General features: G+C 48.4%; 2 protein-coding genes and 1 long non-coding RNA gene across 6 annotated transcripts in view; 2 read left to right on the top strand and 1 right to left on the bottom strand.

Annotated features, from left to right (window-relative positions):
* The window catches only part of LOC310667262, a 73706-nt gene extending 65667 nt beyond the window's left edge, over window positions 1–8039 (top strand). The window contains exon 2 of the long non-coding RNA XR_014506244.1: window positions 5845–8039. This is a non-coding gene — a long non-coding RNA (uncharacterized lncRNA). The remainder of the gene's footprint in view (window positions 1–5844) is intronic.
* The window catches only part of ZNRF3 (zinc and ring finger 3), a 69106-nt gene extending 61067 nt beyond the window's left edge, over window positions 1–8039 (top strand). For 2 of the 3 annotated variants that reach the window (XM_083419026.1, XM_083419024.1), the window contains exon 8: window positions 293–8039. In XM_083419026.1, coding sequence (XP_083275152.1) covers window positions 293–2076 — 1784 coding nt within the window. In that variant the 3' untranslated portion in view covers window positions 2077–8039. The remainder of the gene's footprint in view (window positions 1–292) is intronic. The other variant, XM_083419025.1, reaches the window with a different exon arrangement.
* Window positions 8040–10061: 2022 nt separating this feature from the next.
* The window catches only part of KNTC1 (kinetochore associated 1), a 78010-nt gene continuing 69523 nt past the window's right edge, over window positions 10062–18548 (bottom strand). Inside the window, exons 57-64 of one of the 2 annotated variants that reach the window (XM_083419017.1) lie at window positions 18463–18519; window positions 16865–16919; window positions 15351–15414; window positions 14593–14722; window positions 12361–12450; window positions 12116–12258; window positions 11344–11434; window positions 10062–10421 (exon numbers count right to left, since the gene is read on the bottom strand). In XM_083419017.1, coding sequence (XP_083275143.1) covers window positions 10398–10421; window positions 11344–11434; window positions 12116–12258; window positions 12361–12450; window positions 14593–14722; window positions 15351–15414; window positions 16865–16919; window positions 18463–18519 — 654 coding nt within the window. In that variant the 3' untranslated portion in view covers window positions 10062–10397. The other variant, XM_083419018.1, reaches the window with a different exon arrangement.

Here is an 18548-nt window from a genome sequence, read left to right as displayed (position 1 = left end):
GTAGCACTGCACGTCTCCCAGGGGAAGAGGAGGGTGAGGTCCAATCCTGCCCACCAAGGGAGATGGCTCTTGCTCTCATCTCCATGGAAGGCTAAATGGACAAATACTTGGGAGTAGAGCTGGAACGGGAGGGGAAATGCACCTTCCAGCATGGTAGGACATCTTTGTTGAAGTCTCCCCCCCCCCCCCCCCCGGAGTTCTTTGGGTGGTCTGTAGGGGCGTCTGATGGGCAGGTGCCCCGTGCCCTTGCTGCAAGAGCCTTCTCTGACTCATCTTTCATCTTTCTGCGCAGAGCAAAAGAAGGGTGCCACCGGCCAGGTGTGTGACGACCTTGCCAATCAGATGCGCAGCCGTCAGCACCAGCAGCGCATGATCCTGCCCGTCCATTACCCGGGCCGAGTGCACAGAGCCAGCCAGGTCACCACTTACCCCACACGAACCAGCATGGACCCCCACGGGAACCCTATTACCGTCCTGACAGTGGACCGGCACGGGGAGGCCCCGGCCTTCCTCCGGAGCTACCAGCCCATCCACTTGGACCATGCTCTGAACGCGCACCAGTGCGGGGTGGAGCACAGGGCCTACCCAGCCATTCACACCTTCCGAAGGCCCAAGTTCAGCAGCCACCACTTCTCCAAGCCAGCTTGCTTCTCCCAGTACGAGACCATGTTCCAGCACTACTATTTCCAAGGCCTTAGCTACCCAGAGCAGAACGGACAGCTGCCCCTGGGCGGTGCTGCCAAGGGCCCCTCGCGTGCCTTCCAGCCTGTGGGCGGTGGGGGCGGCAGCGGCAGGCTCTTCGCCCCTGTGGTCCACGTTGCGCCTTCCTCCCGCCTGGAGAGCGGCAGCACCTCCAGTTTCAGCTGCTACCACGGCCACCGCTCCGTCTGCAGCGGCTACCTGGCCGACGGCCCTGGGAGCGACAGCAGCAGCAGCAGCAGCGGCAGCAGCTCCGGCCCCTGCCATTGCTCCTCCAGCGACTCCATGGTGGACTGCACCGAGGTCAGCAACCAGGGGGTCTATGGGAGCTGCTCCACCTTCCGCAGCTCCCTGAGCAGTGACTATGACCCGTACATCTACCGCAGCAAAAGTCCCTGTCGGGGGGGCGAGGTGGGTGGGGCAAGCAGAGGGACCGTGGTTCTGCTGGAAGGGCCCCCTGCTCCAAACGTGGTGGATGGCGACTGCCTGCCTGTGCTGGCCACGTCCGCAGGGGACCAGCTCTCCAACTGCAGCCTGGAGATGAACTACAGCAGCAGCTCCTCGCTAGAGCACCGGGAGCCTCCAGGCACCATCCCCGAGGGGGGAGGGCTAGAGGGCCTGGCGGGGGGGGCCAGCCGGACCTGCAGAGGACTCCGGGAGCCGGCTTGCGCCTGCTGCTTTGAGGCCCCTCCTGCGCCCCGGGAGTCCCTGGGCAGGGCAGCTGAGTGCAGCATGCTGCTTCTTGGGCCGCCTCTTTGGGCAGGGTGTGGCTCTGGGCGAGAGCCGCAGGCAGGAAGAAGCCAAGATCTGTACAGTATTAGGACAGAGGGGGGGACATGCGAGGCTGTGCCCTGTTGCTTCTATGAAGAGAAGCAGGTGGCTGGCAACAGCTGCCTGACTCCGCCTGGCTGCTATGCCGCCGAGGACTATGCTGTCAACGTGCAGTACACGCCGTGCCCAGAGGACTCCTCTGCCTTGCCAGGCTGCTACGTGGGGGGATGTGACCTGGGCCAGCGCATCTCCATAATTCCAGAGGACCGGGACTGTGAGCTGCCCCTGCCTCACACGGATTGCCACGGAGGCAGCAGCCGCTCTTGGGAGGAGCCACGTGGAGCAGCAGCCGTAAACCAACTCTGCCTGGGTCCAGGGGAGGCCCACAGAGAGCTGTTGCAGGATCAGCCGGGGGACTTACTGCAAGGGGAAGCCCTGGGGCTCTTTCCCAGCCCCCTCCTGAGCTGTCCTGAGGCAGCTGTGGTGGTGGCGGCGGCAGCAGCAGGAGGCACCCAGATGGTGGGTAAGTCAGCAGCTCCAGCAGGTGTGCAGGAAAGGTGCTGTAGGTGGGACACCAGCTCTTTAATCTGCATAGATGCTTCATGAGGGATGGCGAACTCTGAAATGTGTTCCTGCTGGACGTCGGGCAGAGCAGCCTGCCAGGCTCTTACCTGGCCCTGCTGGGAGTGTGCTGGCTGTGGGGCGGTGGGGTGGGGTGGCGTGTCACTTTGACACCTGCCTTTGTGCATGCAGGAGCACAGAACCCATGGCAAGGTCCCAAGCAGAAAGAAGGAACGGACACTGCTGCACAGGGTGTGGGGCTTCCAGGAAAGCAGATTTGGCTAAACTGTGGGTTGCTACATTTCAGCTGCTTGTAGTTGCTGTGGAAGCCCTCCTCTCTGGCTGCCTACTCGAGGCACTTCCTTTGTCTTTTCAGGCTGTGATCCTCCAGGCCCAGGCCAGGTTGGTGACTAATGAGAGCAGGAGCCTGTCTTTGTGCCTCGCGATCTCTGCTGGAGTTCAAAATTGTCTTTAGCTTTTGCTCACCCATTGGTCAACTGGAGAAGGCACCTTCCGCAGTGTGCATTGCAGCCTCTATGCCACAAAGTGTTCGTAACAAGCCACCGTGCCACTTCTGCCACCTCCTGCAGCTGGGCAGGAGCCCAGAGAGGGCCATCAAGCCCCGCTGCCTGCAGAGATCATCTGGGCCTGCCTTAGAAAGCAAACGGCACCTTGAAGCAAAAGAAGCCCAAAGGAGTGGCAGCAATGAGGATGGCTGCGAGGGGGCAGGGAAAGCAGGCTGGCTGCGGAGTGCCCCTTCCTCCTCACAGCCAGTCCAGCACCAGCCAAGGAGTTGGGGGCAGCAGTCAGGAGCGTTCTGGAGCATAGCATCTTCCAGGATAGCTTCACCTGCCCCCAGAAGATGAGGGGTCAGGGGACCAATGAATGTTTCCAAGGAGCACACCTGCCGCAGCAATCTCAGGGGCTCTGCTGAAACAGGAAAGGGCTTTTGGGGATGATGCGGGAGCCTGGTGCTGCTCTTCCTAGGGGTGTGTTGGTTAAGGCTGGACCTAAGCCCTGCCTTGTGTCCGCTGCTGCAGAGATGGTTGCTGCCACTGCTCTGAGGCCCGTGCCTTGTGCCTGCCTGCGCTCATGCCCCGGCAGGCAGAGATCCCTCCCTCTTTTTCTGTTGATGCATGTTGTCACTTGCTTCCAATTGTTAATCGTTTCCTGTGGAAACAATGGCTTCTGTCTCCCCTAGGCATGATTCCAAAGGGCACCTGGTCTGCGTGGGCAGGACCTCAGGGAATGCCACTGTTTGGGGTCTGTGGATGCATGCTGTATGCGGGCTGCTTCTATCTTCTCTGTGATGTCTGTGATGGACATTTTGCTAAACTGTGTCCAAAATGTGGATTGTGGGAGGAGGGTGTTTAATGTTTTCTTAATGGAATGTGCCTAGAACTCTCTCCCTGCCCCAGCCTCAGTTTAATTTACTAAAACCAATGGCACTGTGTGATTCAGAAAGGTACCTAACCTCTCCATTTGTGCCCAGCTCATGAAAAGAAAAAGAAAGCTTGAACAGTATAAATTTCAAAGAGCTCTTAACCTGTTAAACGAACAGACCCCAGTGTTTTACCCGTCAGTAATTATTAACTCAGCATTGTACACGTTCACCAAGTGAAGTTCCCTGGTGAGCTGCGGTCCCTGGTGAGCTGTGCAAGGGGAGCACAGGGAAGGAAAATGGGTTCTGTTTTGATTTCTGCATATGAGATCAAAGCCAAGAGGCGAGGGCCTCCTCGCCTCATGCTCTTAGGATCTCTGTGCTGTGACGTGGGCGGGATCTGCAACCACACAGCAGCATTCCAGAAGGTTCTGGAGCTTAGAAGAGCTTGCAGCCCTGTTCCAGACTGAGGGGACCCCTGTGCCAGCTGACTTCCTCAAGTCAGGGGCCTCCACTTTCTCCTCAGTTTCTTTTCAAGCAAAACTCTCTCTCTCCCTCTCTCTCTCTCTTTACAAATATTTATCCTCAAAATATATTTCATTTCACTTTATTTCCTGTCATTGAATATATGTGTGTCATCCAAAGCGAGAAAGGAGAGAAGGAACTGAATTTGGAAACTTTCCTTTTTGAGTACTTTTGCCTTCATTTTTTTAATGTCCAAATTGCGGCTTCTGCACCTTACAGGGTGCCACTTTCAAGTGGGAACACCCCCTGTGCCTGACAGAAATGTGCGCCGCTGAGGTCCATCTCAGGAAGGTTTTTCAGAAGGGAACATGGCGCTCAGGCTGAACCCTGTTGTGGCCCATGCCCAGCCGCAGTTCTCTATGTTGGGTGACCATCTTGCTGAAGGCTGTTGCCTCAACTCCTGTTTGTATCCCATCCAAGTGCTGCCAGGTTTGTCAATCCCCAAGTTTTGTGATGATACCGACTGGGGCCAACAGTGTTTGAGCTCAAAATGGCACAAGGCTGATAGCAAGAGCTGTCATATCCCCAAAACTGCACAATGATCGGTTCCAGCCTCTGTTTTTGCCTCTGCAGTCGGCCCAGCAATCTGGGTTTTTTGGATGCTCAGACACTTCCATTCACAACTCGTGCTTTGGGCAGCCTAGAGCCAGTGTGTCATCATTTCCAGTGATGACTGAGACTTCCATAGCCACAATGACTCCACAGTTCACCCTCCTCAGCTTGGTGCTGAAACACGTGTGCAGCCAGCCTCACACTCCGATCAATCCTCAGTAACGAGCATCCTCAGTACAGACAATCTTGGTACCTAGGACACTCTGGTTTCCTCTTTGTGCTTGAGGCATGTGGTTTAAATGCAGGCACCTTCTTGTCTCTCTGAATGGATGATAATGGAGTCCTGGCATTTCATCCAAGTCTTCGTACCAGGCAGAGATACAGATTTATTCCCACTACAGGTTGCTTGTGGTCTTGGTATACTAACCCCCTGGGTGCCTGGACACACAGATTTTGTGTCCAGCACATGCAGTATAGATGCTTTAACACAAAGGACATTGTCTGGATCTTGTACCTTTATAGATGGCATCTCAGTGCATACTAGGAACCATACAGATGCATCTTGCATAAGGGCAGTTTGCAGCCTAGATGCATATCTAGCAAACATTACTGGTTTGTGGGAATGATCTAGCCTGGGCCTTGGAACCCAGCACACCTGTGTAGATAATCTTGTGGGCTTCTGCAAACAGAAGATCTGGTCCCTGCTCTAGAACTTAAATGAATTCTGCAGTCTTGGAACCTGGGTCATTTCTGAATGATTAATATCTATGAGATGGGAGAAGAGGTGAATTCATTTCACTATGTTAAAGTTTGTGGATCGTTAATCCTTTGACCCACTGAGTCTGCTGCAACGGCCCTGCAATAAATTTGATTTATTGCCACTACGACAAACTCCAGTGGTGCCCACATGCTTCCACTCGCGCGCTGCCACTCTCCTCAGTTGCCGGATAATAGCAGAGTTCATTCGCAGTGTAAAATGGCTTGTCGGTGTCGACGTGATGTCTTCAATAACTCAGCTCGACACCAGTGCTTCTATTCTAACACTATTTAGAAGCATAACAAACAGAAAAGAAAAACCTGCAGAATCTAGCTTCATGCTTGCAGCTTCTGCCTCTAACAAAAGCGGAACTCCCTTGCTCCCATTCTCAGACAGACTGCTCTCCAGAGAGAGCTCAGCCCCCACAGAGCACAGATCAAAGGAAAATGCCTGGGTCATGTGGGCAATGCACCCAGTTGATAAGAACGCTCCTGGAGTGTTAACTCTTAACTGTCCAGAACCATAACACACTACCCAGCCGGCAGCTTAGTACTAGAAGTTCTAACAGTCTGCATGCTAATGATGTGCTGGGTGTCAGCATCTGATGCCAAACTCTAGCCTCCATTTTTCACACTTCCCTTTGTTTGCTAGCAATGCTCAGGCACTGCCTCTGATCCTTAGCAGTCATTGGGTAGATCCGTTTTGAGTGCCTTCTACTACCCTTAAACAGGTTCAGTGGTTGTTACCCACTTTTCTGTCTTGCACTGATTTCTGTCACTAGCACTTTCTTAGAATCTTGTCCATGAGGTCTGACAATCTGGCATCTGTCTTCTAGCAGTGCTTCAGCTCCCAAGCTATGAAGGATACACAGAATTAAGGCTCAAAGCACCAGACAACGTACAGATCTTTTCTGCTCAGTGTCCAACCTGAGCATGTTTAAGCCCTCCCAGGCTTGTTTGGACCACCTTGATGGTCAGTACACTTATTTGCATTTCAGAGACAAACTTGAAAACCCCCCTGGGGTATTCAGGCCAATTTCCGATCCTCCAGAGCCTGGGAGTTGATGACTTTTTGCTCTTCATCTAGTCCAACCTCCTGCAATGCAGGAATGTTTTGCCTAATGTGGGCCTCTAACACATGACCATGAGATTAAGTCTCTCATGTTCTACCAGTAATTGAGATTTCCTTTTCTGTGGGGGAAGTCTACATTGGCAACTTTAGGTAACTGAAAGCTAACCCTCATCGGACAAAAGGCATGCTACAAAGTCCAGCGAGCTTGCCTGCCCCACTTGAGCAATGATTAGTTGGTCTGATGTCTTGCCTTGGTGTTTATCGGGAGTGGCCTTTTCCTTTCTGGAACATTCTATGTTGATCCTCATTTTAGATCAATCTTCAGGACGACCTTCTCTTTATAGCCTTCACTTGGGTACTGGTTGATGGCAATGCCTAGTGTCTGTGGAGCCTCCCCCTAAGGGCCTCATCGCCTGACTTGCGTGACAGGGGCATCATCTCCTCAGGATGCCTGCCTGCAGATATGATGTGCCCTTCACAGGACGCACCCTCTCTGAACTCACCCCTGAGACTAGGCCGCAGAACCAGCCAAGTTTCATTTCGGGAGGAACCAGAACTCTTTGGAGTGGCCATCTATGCACCTCTGTACCCACTTTCCGTCCCTGTTGAATGAAGGCCAGGCTCTTATATCGGGGCTGTGGCTTGCTCCAAGGAGTGGCAGGAGAGGCCAGAGGTGTGCAGTGGCCGCGGAGCTTCCCTGCTTGAGAGCAGGGGCTGCAAGCTCTCCTAAGCCCTTCCCAAATGCTTTCTGCACAGGTGAAGATCCCACCTGTGTGTGACAATGCGGGGAACCACTCGGAAAGTGGCAACAGGTAAGCACCCTGGTTATGGGGCGCTTGTGGCCTCCTGCTGATGTTGTTGGGTCTCCTGCTTCTTCCATCATCCCCAGCCAGGACAGCCAGAGGTCAGGGACGAGGAGAGGGTGTAATCCCAACAGCAGGTTTCCCAGCCCTGAGCTCAGTCTCAGGATCAGAAGGCAGGAACAGGCTCCTCTGTGGAGTTTGCGTTCCTTGGACACTTTGCAGTTGGACCTGAAGAGCTGGGTTAGAAAGTCTCTCTCCTCGCTTGCTCCTCACCCCCAGTAACAAGGGTGATTCCCGTTTCTGGCTGCTGTGTGTCTTCATTTCCTTGTCCTAGAGCTTCATGACAAAGGTTTTGTAATGGTCAGTACAATAGATGTTTTTAATCCAAAATGCCTTCCAATTAATTGTTGCCATTTTGATGGGCTCATGAGGCACTATTTTTTTTTTAAAAAAAAACTTTTTTAAGAAAATGAAACTTCTGTAGCACTTAAAACAGTTTTGTATAAAATGTACTGTAAAGATTTGTAATATGGTTAAAGGGCTCTTTCTCCATTACTATTTTTAATGTTTCTAAGGCTAGGAAACAATTTGTGTACATTCTGTATATGTATAGCAGCACATTTCATTTATGGAAAGATGTTCTCAGAATATTTATTTACTAATATATTTATCTTAAGCCATGTCCTATGTTGAGTGTGTGATGTTATTGTCTAAATAATAATAATAATAATAATAATAATTGAAAATCACTAACAGGAAGCCTGTAAATACACAGTAATTGCACACAAAGATTTTGCAATGTTTGCTGACCAAAAAGTGATTTTACAACAAATTGTAGCTCTACAGTTTTGTAACAAAAGTGTACAAATGTCTGTTTAACCCCCCTCCCTTCAATACAGTTTTATTGTCTAACTTGAAATACATCTGAAATACAGTTTTTGTCATGTTCTGATCCGAGACTGGGATCCCACAGAAAAAGAGGCATGTCTGGTCAAAGGTTGCTGGGCTGAGGGGAGCACGGAGGGAGCAGCTTGCTGCAGCAAAGGTGGGGAGCAGAAAGGCAGACAGACACCTTGGATGCCTCTGGCACCAGGCTCCCCTGCTTTGAGAGCCTTCAACCTTGAAGGGCAGCCAACCTGTGGCCTGAAGGCAGGCACACGGCAGCCTCCCTTCTGAAAAAGCCCTGGCATTGCCAGACTGGTCATGGGTGGTGGGAGGGGCTCTGGTCCTTATAGACCCTGGTAGGCTGGGAGGCTCCTGTCCAACAGCTCAGGTGGGGGGGGGGGTCACCCTACGTCCAGCAGCAGCTCTGAGCCCTCAACCAGCTTCTCCTCTGATGTCACTGCAGCTCCATTTCTGATTGCTGCTAGAAGCAGGACTCATGACATTAACTTGAAAGAGGTCTCCATCCTCTCTTCTATTACACTCAGTGGATGAATGCACCAGAAAGGGAGCTAGTCGTGTTACGAATTTCTTGAATCTTCCAGATGCTGAATTGCACACGGGGGGGGGGGGGGGGACGGACCTCAGCCATGTGGCCATTTTGGAGTCTATTCTTGGCCGTGAGTCTCCCTCCAAAAGAGAAAGTATTATGTTAAATAGCATAGAAATGGCAACATACATTTATTCAGTGTGGAACAGAGAGATGTTGGAAGTGACCTCTCTCACCCCATCCAAATGGGCTCATTGTCCAGCAATATAAGAACATAAGAATTGGTCACACTTAAGCTTTGTGTTTCTGTCTTCTTCCTTGAGGTTGGGGCTGTTTTGGGCTGGGATTCCTTTGCAGAGAATAACATATGTGGTTCTCTATCCTAGTTGAAGAAACCATGATACTGGGGGACGAATGTACAGGACAGGTAGAAAGCAATATTGGGATAAACGTCACCTGAGCCAAGCAAGGTGGTAAAGGTAAAGGTACCCCTGCCCGTACGGGCCAGTCTTGACAGACTCTAGGGTTGTGCGCTCATCTCACTCTAGAGGCCGGGAGCCAGCGCTGTCCGCAGACACTTCTGGGTCATGTGGCCAGCATGACAAGCTGCATCTGGCAAGCCAGAGCTGCACACGGAAACGCCGTTTACCTTCCTGCCAGAGCGGTCCCTATTTATCTACTTGCACCCGGGGGTGCTTTCGAACTGCTAGGTTGGCAGGCGCTGGGACCGACCGACGGGAGCGCACCCCGCCGCGGGGATTCGAACTGCCGACCATACGATCGGCAAGTCCTAGGCGCTGAGGTTTTACCCACAGCGCCACCCGCGTCCCAAGCAAGGTGGAGGTGCTCTTAAATCCACTGCAAATCTACCCACATGTGCAGGCAATAACCAAGTCTCACATATTAGACAGAAAATTAAATTCTACTGAGTGTACAGTGGTACCTCTGGTTACGTACTTAATTTGTTCTGGAGGTCCGTTCTTAATCGGAAACTGTTCTTAACCTGAGATAGCACTTTAGCTAATGGGACCTCCTGCTGCTGCCGTGCTGCCACTGCACGATTTCTGTTCTTATCCTGAAGCAAAGTTCTTAACCCTATTTCTGGGTTAGCGGAGTCTGTAACCTGAAGCGGATGTAACCTGAAGCATAAGTAACCCGAGGTACCACTGTATTTCAGTGGTTCCTCAAGCCAATGGATTGAAAACCAGGAGAAAAGAGAGGCAACTATATTTTTTCAATAGCTAAGGGAGAAGCCTCACAAAACCTGAAAAAGTACAAGTCCATATTGTAATTCCATCCAGCGCAAGGCCTTGTGCACTGCTGCTGCACCAAACAACAGCCTGAAGCTTGGAACTGCTGCTGCAGAGATGCCTGGTGGCATGTTGAGCAGTGGCCGGGGGGGGGGGGGGGGGGGCTTGGGGGAAAGTTGACTGCCATCTTGAAATGACAGCGGAATTACTTGGGTGGGTGAAATACCCCTTAGCTTGTATCAGGCTCGTGACAAAACACTGTGGTTGCCATGTTGGGGTTTAATGTCAGATTTATCTGCACTGGAATAAAAGCAGTTTAAAAACAGTCTTGATATCAAAGTATCGGAGGATTTGCAAATAATTTCAAAGTGCAACAAGGATGCAGTAATTCCCTGAAACTTAGCGCTGCCTTGATTTTAGGCAAAGTTTCTCTCTTCATAAGCAGAGAAATCTCAAACAAGATTTGTAACAGTTATTTTTAGTGAATTTTTGGTGCAAATTAAATACAGAGCCAAGTAAAATACAAAAAGCATAGCTATACAGGATAATGAGACCTCATAAACGGCTTTCTGCATATATATGAATGACAAGACTTCTATGCCAGCTCGTTGAAGTACATCTGAAGGAAGAAAAAGAAATTACCAGCCACTCAGTTTTCTATAAGAAAAAGAATGTGTACTAAGTATGTAGGTAAAGGTAAAGGTAAAGGTACCGCTGCCCGTACGGGCCAGTCTTGACAGACTCTAGGGTTGTGCGCCCATCTCACTTAAGAGGCCGGGGGCCAGCGCTGTCCGGAGACACTTCCGGGTCACGTGGCTAGCGTGACATCGCTGCTCTGGCGAGCCAGAGCCGCACACGGAAACGCCGTTTACCTTCCCGCCAGTAAGCGGTCCCTATTTATCTACTTGCACCCGGCAGTGCTTTCGAACTGCTAGGTTGGCAGGCGCTGGGACCGAACAACGGGAGCGCACCCCGCCGCGGGGATTCAAACCGCCGACCTTTCGATCAGCAAGCCCTAGGCACTGAGGTTTTACCCAGAGCGCCACCCGCGTCCCTTAAGTATGTATGTTATTCTATGTCTATTAGACATTTGCATCTGTTAGGCGGCTTACATAAAACAACACAGATACAATACAAAAAGATAAAGCATATAAAATATTATAAAAGACATTTGTTTAATTGCTTTTTAACTATTTTTTAGCTTTTTGCATTTTTATCTGTGTTCCTTTAATTTGTGTAAACCACCTTCTGTGCCAGGTCTGGAGAAAATGCAGGCTATAAATAGATATAATAATAAAAATGTTGAGAATTCATTAGTTACTGAATCTTAATTTTGACTGGCAGTTTTGTTTCCTGCAGATGCACACAAAATATGGCCTAACATGTTTCAGCTAAGATGCTCTCAGACTATGTTCAATCATTTTGGTTGATGCTCTTGGCTCCTTTGAAACACAGGTCAGGATACAAATTTAAAACTCAATAGAAAGCGTTTCAGGAGCACTAATGGTGGGTTGACTTTTTTTTAACAAAAGTTTTATTACCTTCACAACATCTGAAGATGTCCTGTCCTCTGGAAGAGGAGTTCTAGGTGTTTTAAGATACCCTTTTATTAGGGCTGCTGCATCATCCATCCTGCATAAAACATATACACGCAGTCATTAGCAGAAAACAAATCAATATTTTTGAACTATGCAAAAAAGAAAAAGTGCATACTGAAAGAAGAAAGGCAAGTGTTTTCTAAAATCACAATACCTGTAGGGGTTTTTTTTTGCAGTGGGAGTGCGGGAAGAGGTATGTATTCATTTAGACAACAATCCAATGCAGCGTTTGTTGCATATGTCGCACATGGCAAACCACTGCATGAAGCATAGCATGCCAGGAGGGCGGGGCAGCGGATCTGGACCTCTGGAGGGGCGGTGGATCCACCCACTGCTGTCTCTGCCATTGCTGGCTCCTTCTCCTCCTGCATTGCGTACACTCTCTGCTCCCTGATGCTTATTTTCGCTCCTGGCCTTCTCCACACTCATCATCTGCCTCGGGAGAAAGAGTGCTCAAGCTGCCCACCAGCTTCCTCCTCCTCCACTGTGTGCCTGCTGCTCCCTTGCTTTGCCCAGGAAGTGACAAAGGAGCTACAGTGTCTTGTTTACACTGGATGCACACGTGGCTCACAGGTACTGTAAATGAACAAGACCTCTCCCTTCCACGTATAAGCAAAGGCTTGGGAACATCCTTTGGCACAGTTGTGGAGAAGAGTAGGATTAGGCCCTCCTAGCACAAAGAAAAATGAAACCTGAGAATTCTGCACTCACTTACCTATTCTTTTCTACAAGTTTTTCTACCAAGCTTTTAAGTTTCCCAGGGTGAATCTCCTGCAACTTCAAGAATGGAATGTATTCTGAGGTTAGAAACTCTTCACACTTCTCATTTATGATGTAGTCTAAAATCAGACATCTAATCTGCAAAGCAGTAGAAGAGTTATTCTGGTTAGGTCCACGGCTTACGAGAAAGAATCAACTGTGTCTTGTCTATTTTGTCCCAAAGGGCTGAAATTGGGGTACCTGTATGGCAAAGCCAGCTACTACACCCTGGTTCATGTGCTCCTCTACTTGCAGTAACACAGTCCCAAGCTGACACAAGGATAGGAAGCCCTGGTGGGGAAAAACAGGATCAAATCTTTTAAAGCATCTGAGAACAAACAAACATTACAGAAATATTCTTGATTCTTACAGCACTTTTGTTCAAATAGGTTGCAAAGGATAACAGCTTCACAAACTATGAAATCTTATATAGGAGCTGTACTGAATATTGCAGCAAAAGGTTTTGCAGGGTCTTAAAGTCGACATTCTTTGCAGTAGAAGCTTTCATGCAGAAGAGGCATTTTTAAAAAATGCTATCACAAACTTGGTGGATCAGGGAAATGCTGTAGACATAGTGCATCTTGATTTCAGCAAGGCTTTTGACAAAGTCCCCCATGATATTCTTGTGAGGAAGCTGGTAAAATGGGGGTTGAATGAGGTAACTGTTAGGTGGATTTGTAGCTGGTTGACTAACCAAAGAGAACCCATTAATGGTTCCTCGTCATCCTGGAAAAATGTTACAAGTGAGGTGCTGCATCGTTCTGTCCTGGGCCCATTGTTGTTCAATGTCTTTATAAATGATATGGATGAAGGAAGTAAGATGCTTATCAAATTTGCAGATGACACTAAACTGGGAGGAGAAGCTAATGCTGCAGAAGACAGAATCAGAATTCAAAATGACCGTAACCAATTGAAGAACTGGGCGCAAGCTAACAAAATGAAATTCAATAGGGACAAATATAAGGGTCTGGACTTAGGCAGGAAAAAACAGATGCATAAATATAAGATGGGAGACACCCGGTTTACTAGCAGTACATGTGAAGAGGATCTAGGGGGTCTGTGGACCACAAGCTTAAGATGAGTCAACAGTGTGATGCAGCAGGGAAAAAAGCTAACATTCTAGGCTGCATCAACAGAAGTACAGTGTCCAGATCAAGGGAAGTAATAGTCCCACTATATTCTGCTTTTGTCAGACCACACCTGCAATACTGTTCTGGGCACCACAATTTAAGCAGGATGTTGACAAGCTGGAACATGTACAGAGGAGGACAGAGGACAACCAAGATGATCAAGGGTGTGGAAACCAAGCCTTATGAGGAACGGTTGAAGGAGCTGAGTATGTTTAGCCTGGAAAAGAGGAGACTGAGAGGAGATATGATAGCCATCTTCAAATATCTGAAGGGCTGTCACATGGAAGAGGGAACATGTGTTTTCCCCCCTCCAGCTTTGGGAGGCAGGACTCGAACCAGTGGCTTCAAGTTACATTAAAAGAGATTCTGACTAAACATTTGGGAAAACTTTCTGACAGTAAAAGTTGTTTTGACAGTGGAACAGTATCCCCCTCAGGAGGTTGTGGCCTCTCCTTCCCTGGAGGTTGGGTAGCCATCTGCCAGGGATGCTTTAGCTGAGATTCCTGCATTGCAGGGGCTGGACTAGATGATCCTTGGAGTCCCTTCCAAGATTCTATGATTCGTGACATCATCTTCGTCACAAGAGTGCTATCCTAAATTGATAGGCACAAAATAAAACTAGAGGAAGAAAGGAGTGCAACTTTTTTTTTTAACAGAAGTAGGCCAAAGTCAAATAAAATAGAAGAGTACGTGTTTCATTTGTGTACAGAACACAAATGCAGTGGTACCTCCTCTACTTAGGTTCACCTCCGGTTATGTATCCTTTGGGATACATATGTAGCAAACCCGGAAGTATTTTTCCGGGTTTTGCTGTGCGCACATGTCAGAAGTGCTAAACCGTGCTGCGCGCATGCGCAGAAGTGGCACCTCCGGATACGCACACCTTGGGATCGACTGGAGCTCCGGAACGGATCCTGTGTGCAACCGCAGGTACCACTGTAAATACAAAATCTACTCAGGGTGCATGCGACCTACTCCCAACCCAGAGCTACTGGTGATTTTTTTTAAAAAGCATGAAGGATTGTATAAACGCTTGAAGCGGAACACATAAGGCCTGTGGTAGGAATTCCTGGGTGTACGTGTGCTGGGCCCTCCATGTGTTGCACTCTCACTCGCATGATCCCATCAGCCCCAGATAGACTGGCCAGTTGCCAAGGATGACAGGAGTTGTAGTCTAAACTTATGGAGGGCCACAGGTCCCCCAATCCATCTTTAGTCTAGATTGATACTGTAGAATTTTAACTCAGGGGCTTCACCAACTGATTGTGAAGTACACCAACTATTTGTGTCTGTTTTCACTCACCTGAATCTGCTGAGCTCTTTTCTCAGGTTGTGGAATCAGCAACAGACACCCCAAGGCCAAAGCTGGCAGGTCTAATTGGGCATACTGCTTTGCAATCCCAGTCAGATCTAGATCGGCCACGAGAGGACACCTTTGGGAAGTAGCCATTAAGTGGAGGAAACAGTAATCAGCTACAGTTATTTTATAAATTAACAGAGTAACAACCTTCCTTCAGTGGCCTAACAGCTTGATGCATAAGTGTACACACTAATTCCATATTTTAATCATTCAACTTCTTCATGATTTAGTTGTTCCTTTCATGCTCTTATCACCAGTGCTTTTCCCCCTAGAAAAATAGATGCTGGTTCTCACCATGAGGTTGTTACAGTAAATGCCACACTTTTTAACAACAACAAAAGAGGTGCCAACACCCTTGAGGACCCCTTGAAAAAAGCACTGCTTACACACACAAAGCCATCTGAAGCTGTCAAATAAACTGCAAGAGCAGCAATGGAAACTTGCTTTCACACACTAAAATTCCCTGCAACTATAAAGCCAGCAAAGCAGGGAAAAGGCTAGCTTTTTTAATTGGCAAGTACTTTCTCCATGATGTGCTAGGTTTTTGCTTTTACACATAGGAGAAGTGTTATTCCCCACCTGTAGCTTGAGGTAGTATGGTCCATTTGGCCACCTCATTCTGCTCCATATGGAGAGTGCTGGAATTTTTAATTCTTAAGGAAACATTGTGTCTCTTTCTCCCACATGAGATGTTTATTTACCTCAATAATGTTCTGAAAGACTCATAGCATGCTTCAAGCTGATTAGCACTTGGTGGCTGTGGAGCTTTAAAAACAAAACAGACACATAATGAAAGGATTTCTACACACTGAATTTTTTATTTACAGAGTGATTGCTTTCAGCTCTGCAGATGAGCTCATAGTATCCAAACTACCTCTGTGAGAGCTGTGAAGCAGAGCCCCCTCCACTGGCTCCGCTGTGACAGGACAGCTCCCTCAGGCCTCCTCTCCCCACAAGTGTCATCTGGGGCAGCCATCAGTGGGAGAGCTTTGCTGGAGGCCCAGCTCCTTCAGGCACCCTCCTGCCCCTGAACTGTGCCAGCTGGTCTATATAGGAACAACTGTTTAAAGATTTGTGGCTGAGATTTGATATTCCTCTTCCCTCCCTGCCCCTTGGCCTGTGGGTAGGGACCATCTTGCTTTGATGGTATATAAGTCGTCTTGTTGGCTGAGGAGCGAGATACAAATGCTCCAAATAAATAAATCTCTCTATACACAGTATAGCAAACTAGTGATCTTTGTAATGTGTGACTATTGTAGTAGGATGGCCAGATACCACATAGTATTTAAGCAAGAACAGAAGACCAAATAAGTGAATAAGGCTAAATTGGGGGTGGGGAATATGCAAATGTGAATTAAAAATTATGTGCTATAAGAAACTAAGAAACATTCTGCTGGTCAGACCAAGAGCCAATATTCCTTCCTCCAGGAGCCAATCAGATGCCTCCAGGAAAGCCAGCATCAGCCCTCCCCAACTGTTGCTCCCCAGCAACTAGAATTCAGAGACATACTGCCTTTGAACAAGGATCCATCACTTCTCCTTTGGGCAGGCCTCTCCTCCATGATTTTGTCTGGTTCCCCTATAAGCCAGTGACCATGAGCACATCCTGTGGCTTTTTAATACCATACATTCATTATGCACTGCAGGAATAAACACTTTGTCCTATTCTGCTGCCCACTCATTCCAATCCAAATTGTACATTTAAAAAACTTCTCTATAAGTTAAGAATGCACATGATTTGCAATGCATGTTTATTCAGGAGTAAAACTTAAGTTTAGTAGGACTTGCCTAGGAATGTATATAAGACTACAGCCATATTCTGCTTTTGTTGGTCAAGGGGAAATGCACTGAACTATTGATTCTATATGGATGCTTCAGTTGTGAATCCTGCACTGCAGGGGCCCCTTCCAACTCTACAGTTCTCTGTTTCGGTGAGCCCCTCCCCATGGTTGCTGGGAATCCCACTGACCCACTTTCTGGTGCCTGAGATTTCATCAGTTATTTTGCACACGCTTTGAAGGCTCTTCCTTTGCTACCAAACAGGCTAGAATCCTTTTGTTGAAATGAAACCTGAGGTTACCAAGATGCTGAATTCCACATCCACCCTCCAAATTTTGATGGCTTTTCCTTCACTTTACTTGCTCTACCTAAAATGCACAAAAGCATCGAGTGATGATTTGGTGGCATGATTCAAGAGCAAAGAAACAGAGCTAACCTGAAAGGCACGGCGCCAGGATGACACTCTGCCAAGCTAAGATGAAGTTTGGAACCTGCGGAAAGTTAAAACAAATCTTCAAATGCCTGAGAGAATGCCCTACTTATTGGTTATTGGACCCTGTCAAGAATATAGGTTAACGCTCTCCTGATCAGATTTGTGAGACTCTTAGCAAACATTCTTGCCAACTGCTGTGATGTGCAACCCAACTCTTGCCAGAAGTCCTTCCTGAAGGAACTGGAGACCACAGTCAAAGAAGTCAAATCTTCCCTAACAAAAACCACTGTGCAGCCAGTGGTTTACTTCCAGTGTTTTCCTCTCTGTTGCTGGGCCATGACCTTCAACAGGAAAGAGTGATGAAAAAACCACCTATGCCCCAAGGCCCTTCAACGTCCTGCTCAGATTCTCAGAGTCCTTTTCTATACATTAAAGGCTGTGTGTGTCAGTATTGTTTGTACCCACATGAATCAGAAGGAAGGGGTTGTGGTCAATGGGTTTTATAAGACATGGCAACCTCTGTTACATAGTAAATCTTTGCACCTGGAAGACAGCACACCTCCTGGGACATCCTGTTACCTCCACCCACTGCGGCTCTGTCCCCTTAAGTAGGGAGTCACCTGCCACCACTCAGCGGTGTAGCATGGGGTGGGTGGGGCTGAGGGGCCGTTGGCCTGGGCATGGTTTGGCGGAGGGGCGCATCACGGCGCCTTGCCACGTTGTAAGCTGCTGCATCCTTCTCATCACCCTCAAGCTGGAAGGCAGCTGAGAGGGACACAACAGCTCACAGTGCCCTGCAAGCCCAGTGCCATTTTTGTAAGTCTCACAAAGCGGTACTAGGCTCACAGGGCACCATGAATGTGCCCTGATTAGCAGCAGTGGGCAGGGGACCCCATCTGCAGTCAGTGAAATAAAAAAATAAACATCAAGCTGCAGGAAAGCAATGAAGAGTGGATTAAAAAGCTTGGGGGGAAATTAAAGTATTTTTGCCTTGTGCACAAATTATTTCGAGTTAACTGCCCAGTAAGTCTCCCTGCAAAGTGCAACCCAGTTATGCTGCCACTGCCAAGTCGGGCTCTTTGCTGCACCTCCGAGGGCAAGGGCATTCAGGCAGGGCCTCTGCTGAAGGTCTGAAGAGTCTAGGGGGACACATGTGGAGAAAAGTGGCCCTTCAGGTCCTACAGTCCCAGTAATGAAATATTTTACACCTTAAAAATGAGGACATTGAATTGAACCTGAAATAGAACTTGGAGCCATTTTAGTGGGTAAACCATTAAGTGCAATGTGATCTTAACTCCTAACTGGAACAACTTTGGAGCTGCATTTTGGACTAACTGCGATTTCTGAAGAGTTTTAAAAAGGCAACCCCACATATAGTCTAGGTTTACTAAGATTACTAAGGCCAACCAGGCTCCTCCTGTCCAGGCAGGGCCACAGCTGGTAGAAAGGCACTCAGTGCTTTGGAGGCAATCGGTAACATCAATGACCTTTTAATATTAAATTACGTATTAAATTGTCTGCAAATAAACAAATTACTACACTCATTTCTTTTTAAAGTTGGGCAAATATTCCAGCTTGAGAGGGAGTGGGAATTCACGCACCTGCCATAAGGAATAGATCCCAGTAACCTCTGTCAAAACCTTCTTCAGATAATGAACCTGAAATACACAAGGCATTTTCAAGGATT

This window comes from Podarcis tiliguerta, assembly GCF_965153285.1.
Source record: "Podarcis tiliguerta genome assembly, chromosome: 16".
Taxonomy (NCBI): Eukaryota; Metazoa; Chordata; class Lepidosauria; order Squamata; family Lacertidae; genus Podarcis; species Podarcis tiliguerta.
The sequence above is the reverse complement of the archived record's forward strand: the minus strand, read 5'-3'. Positions and strand labels throughout refer to the sequence as shown.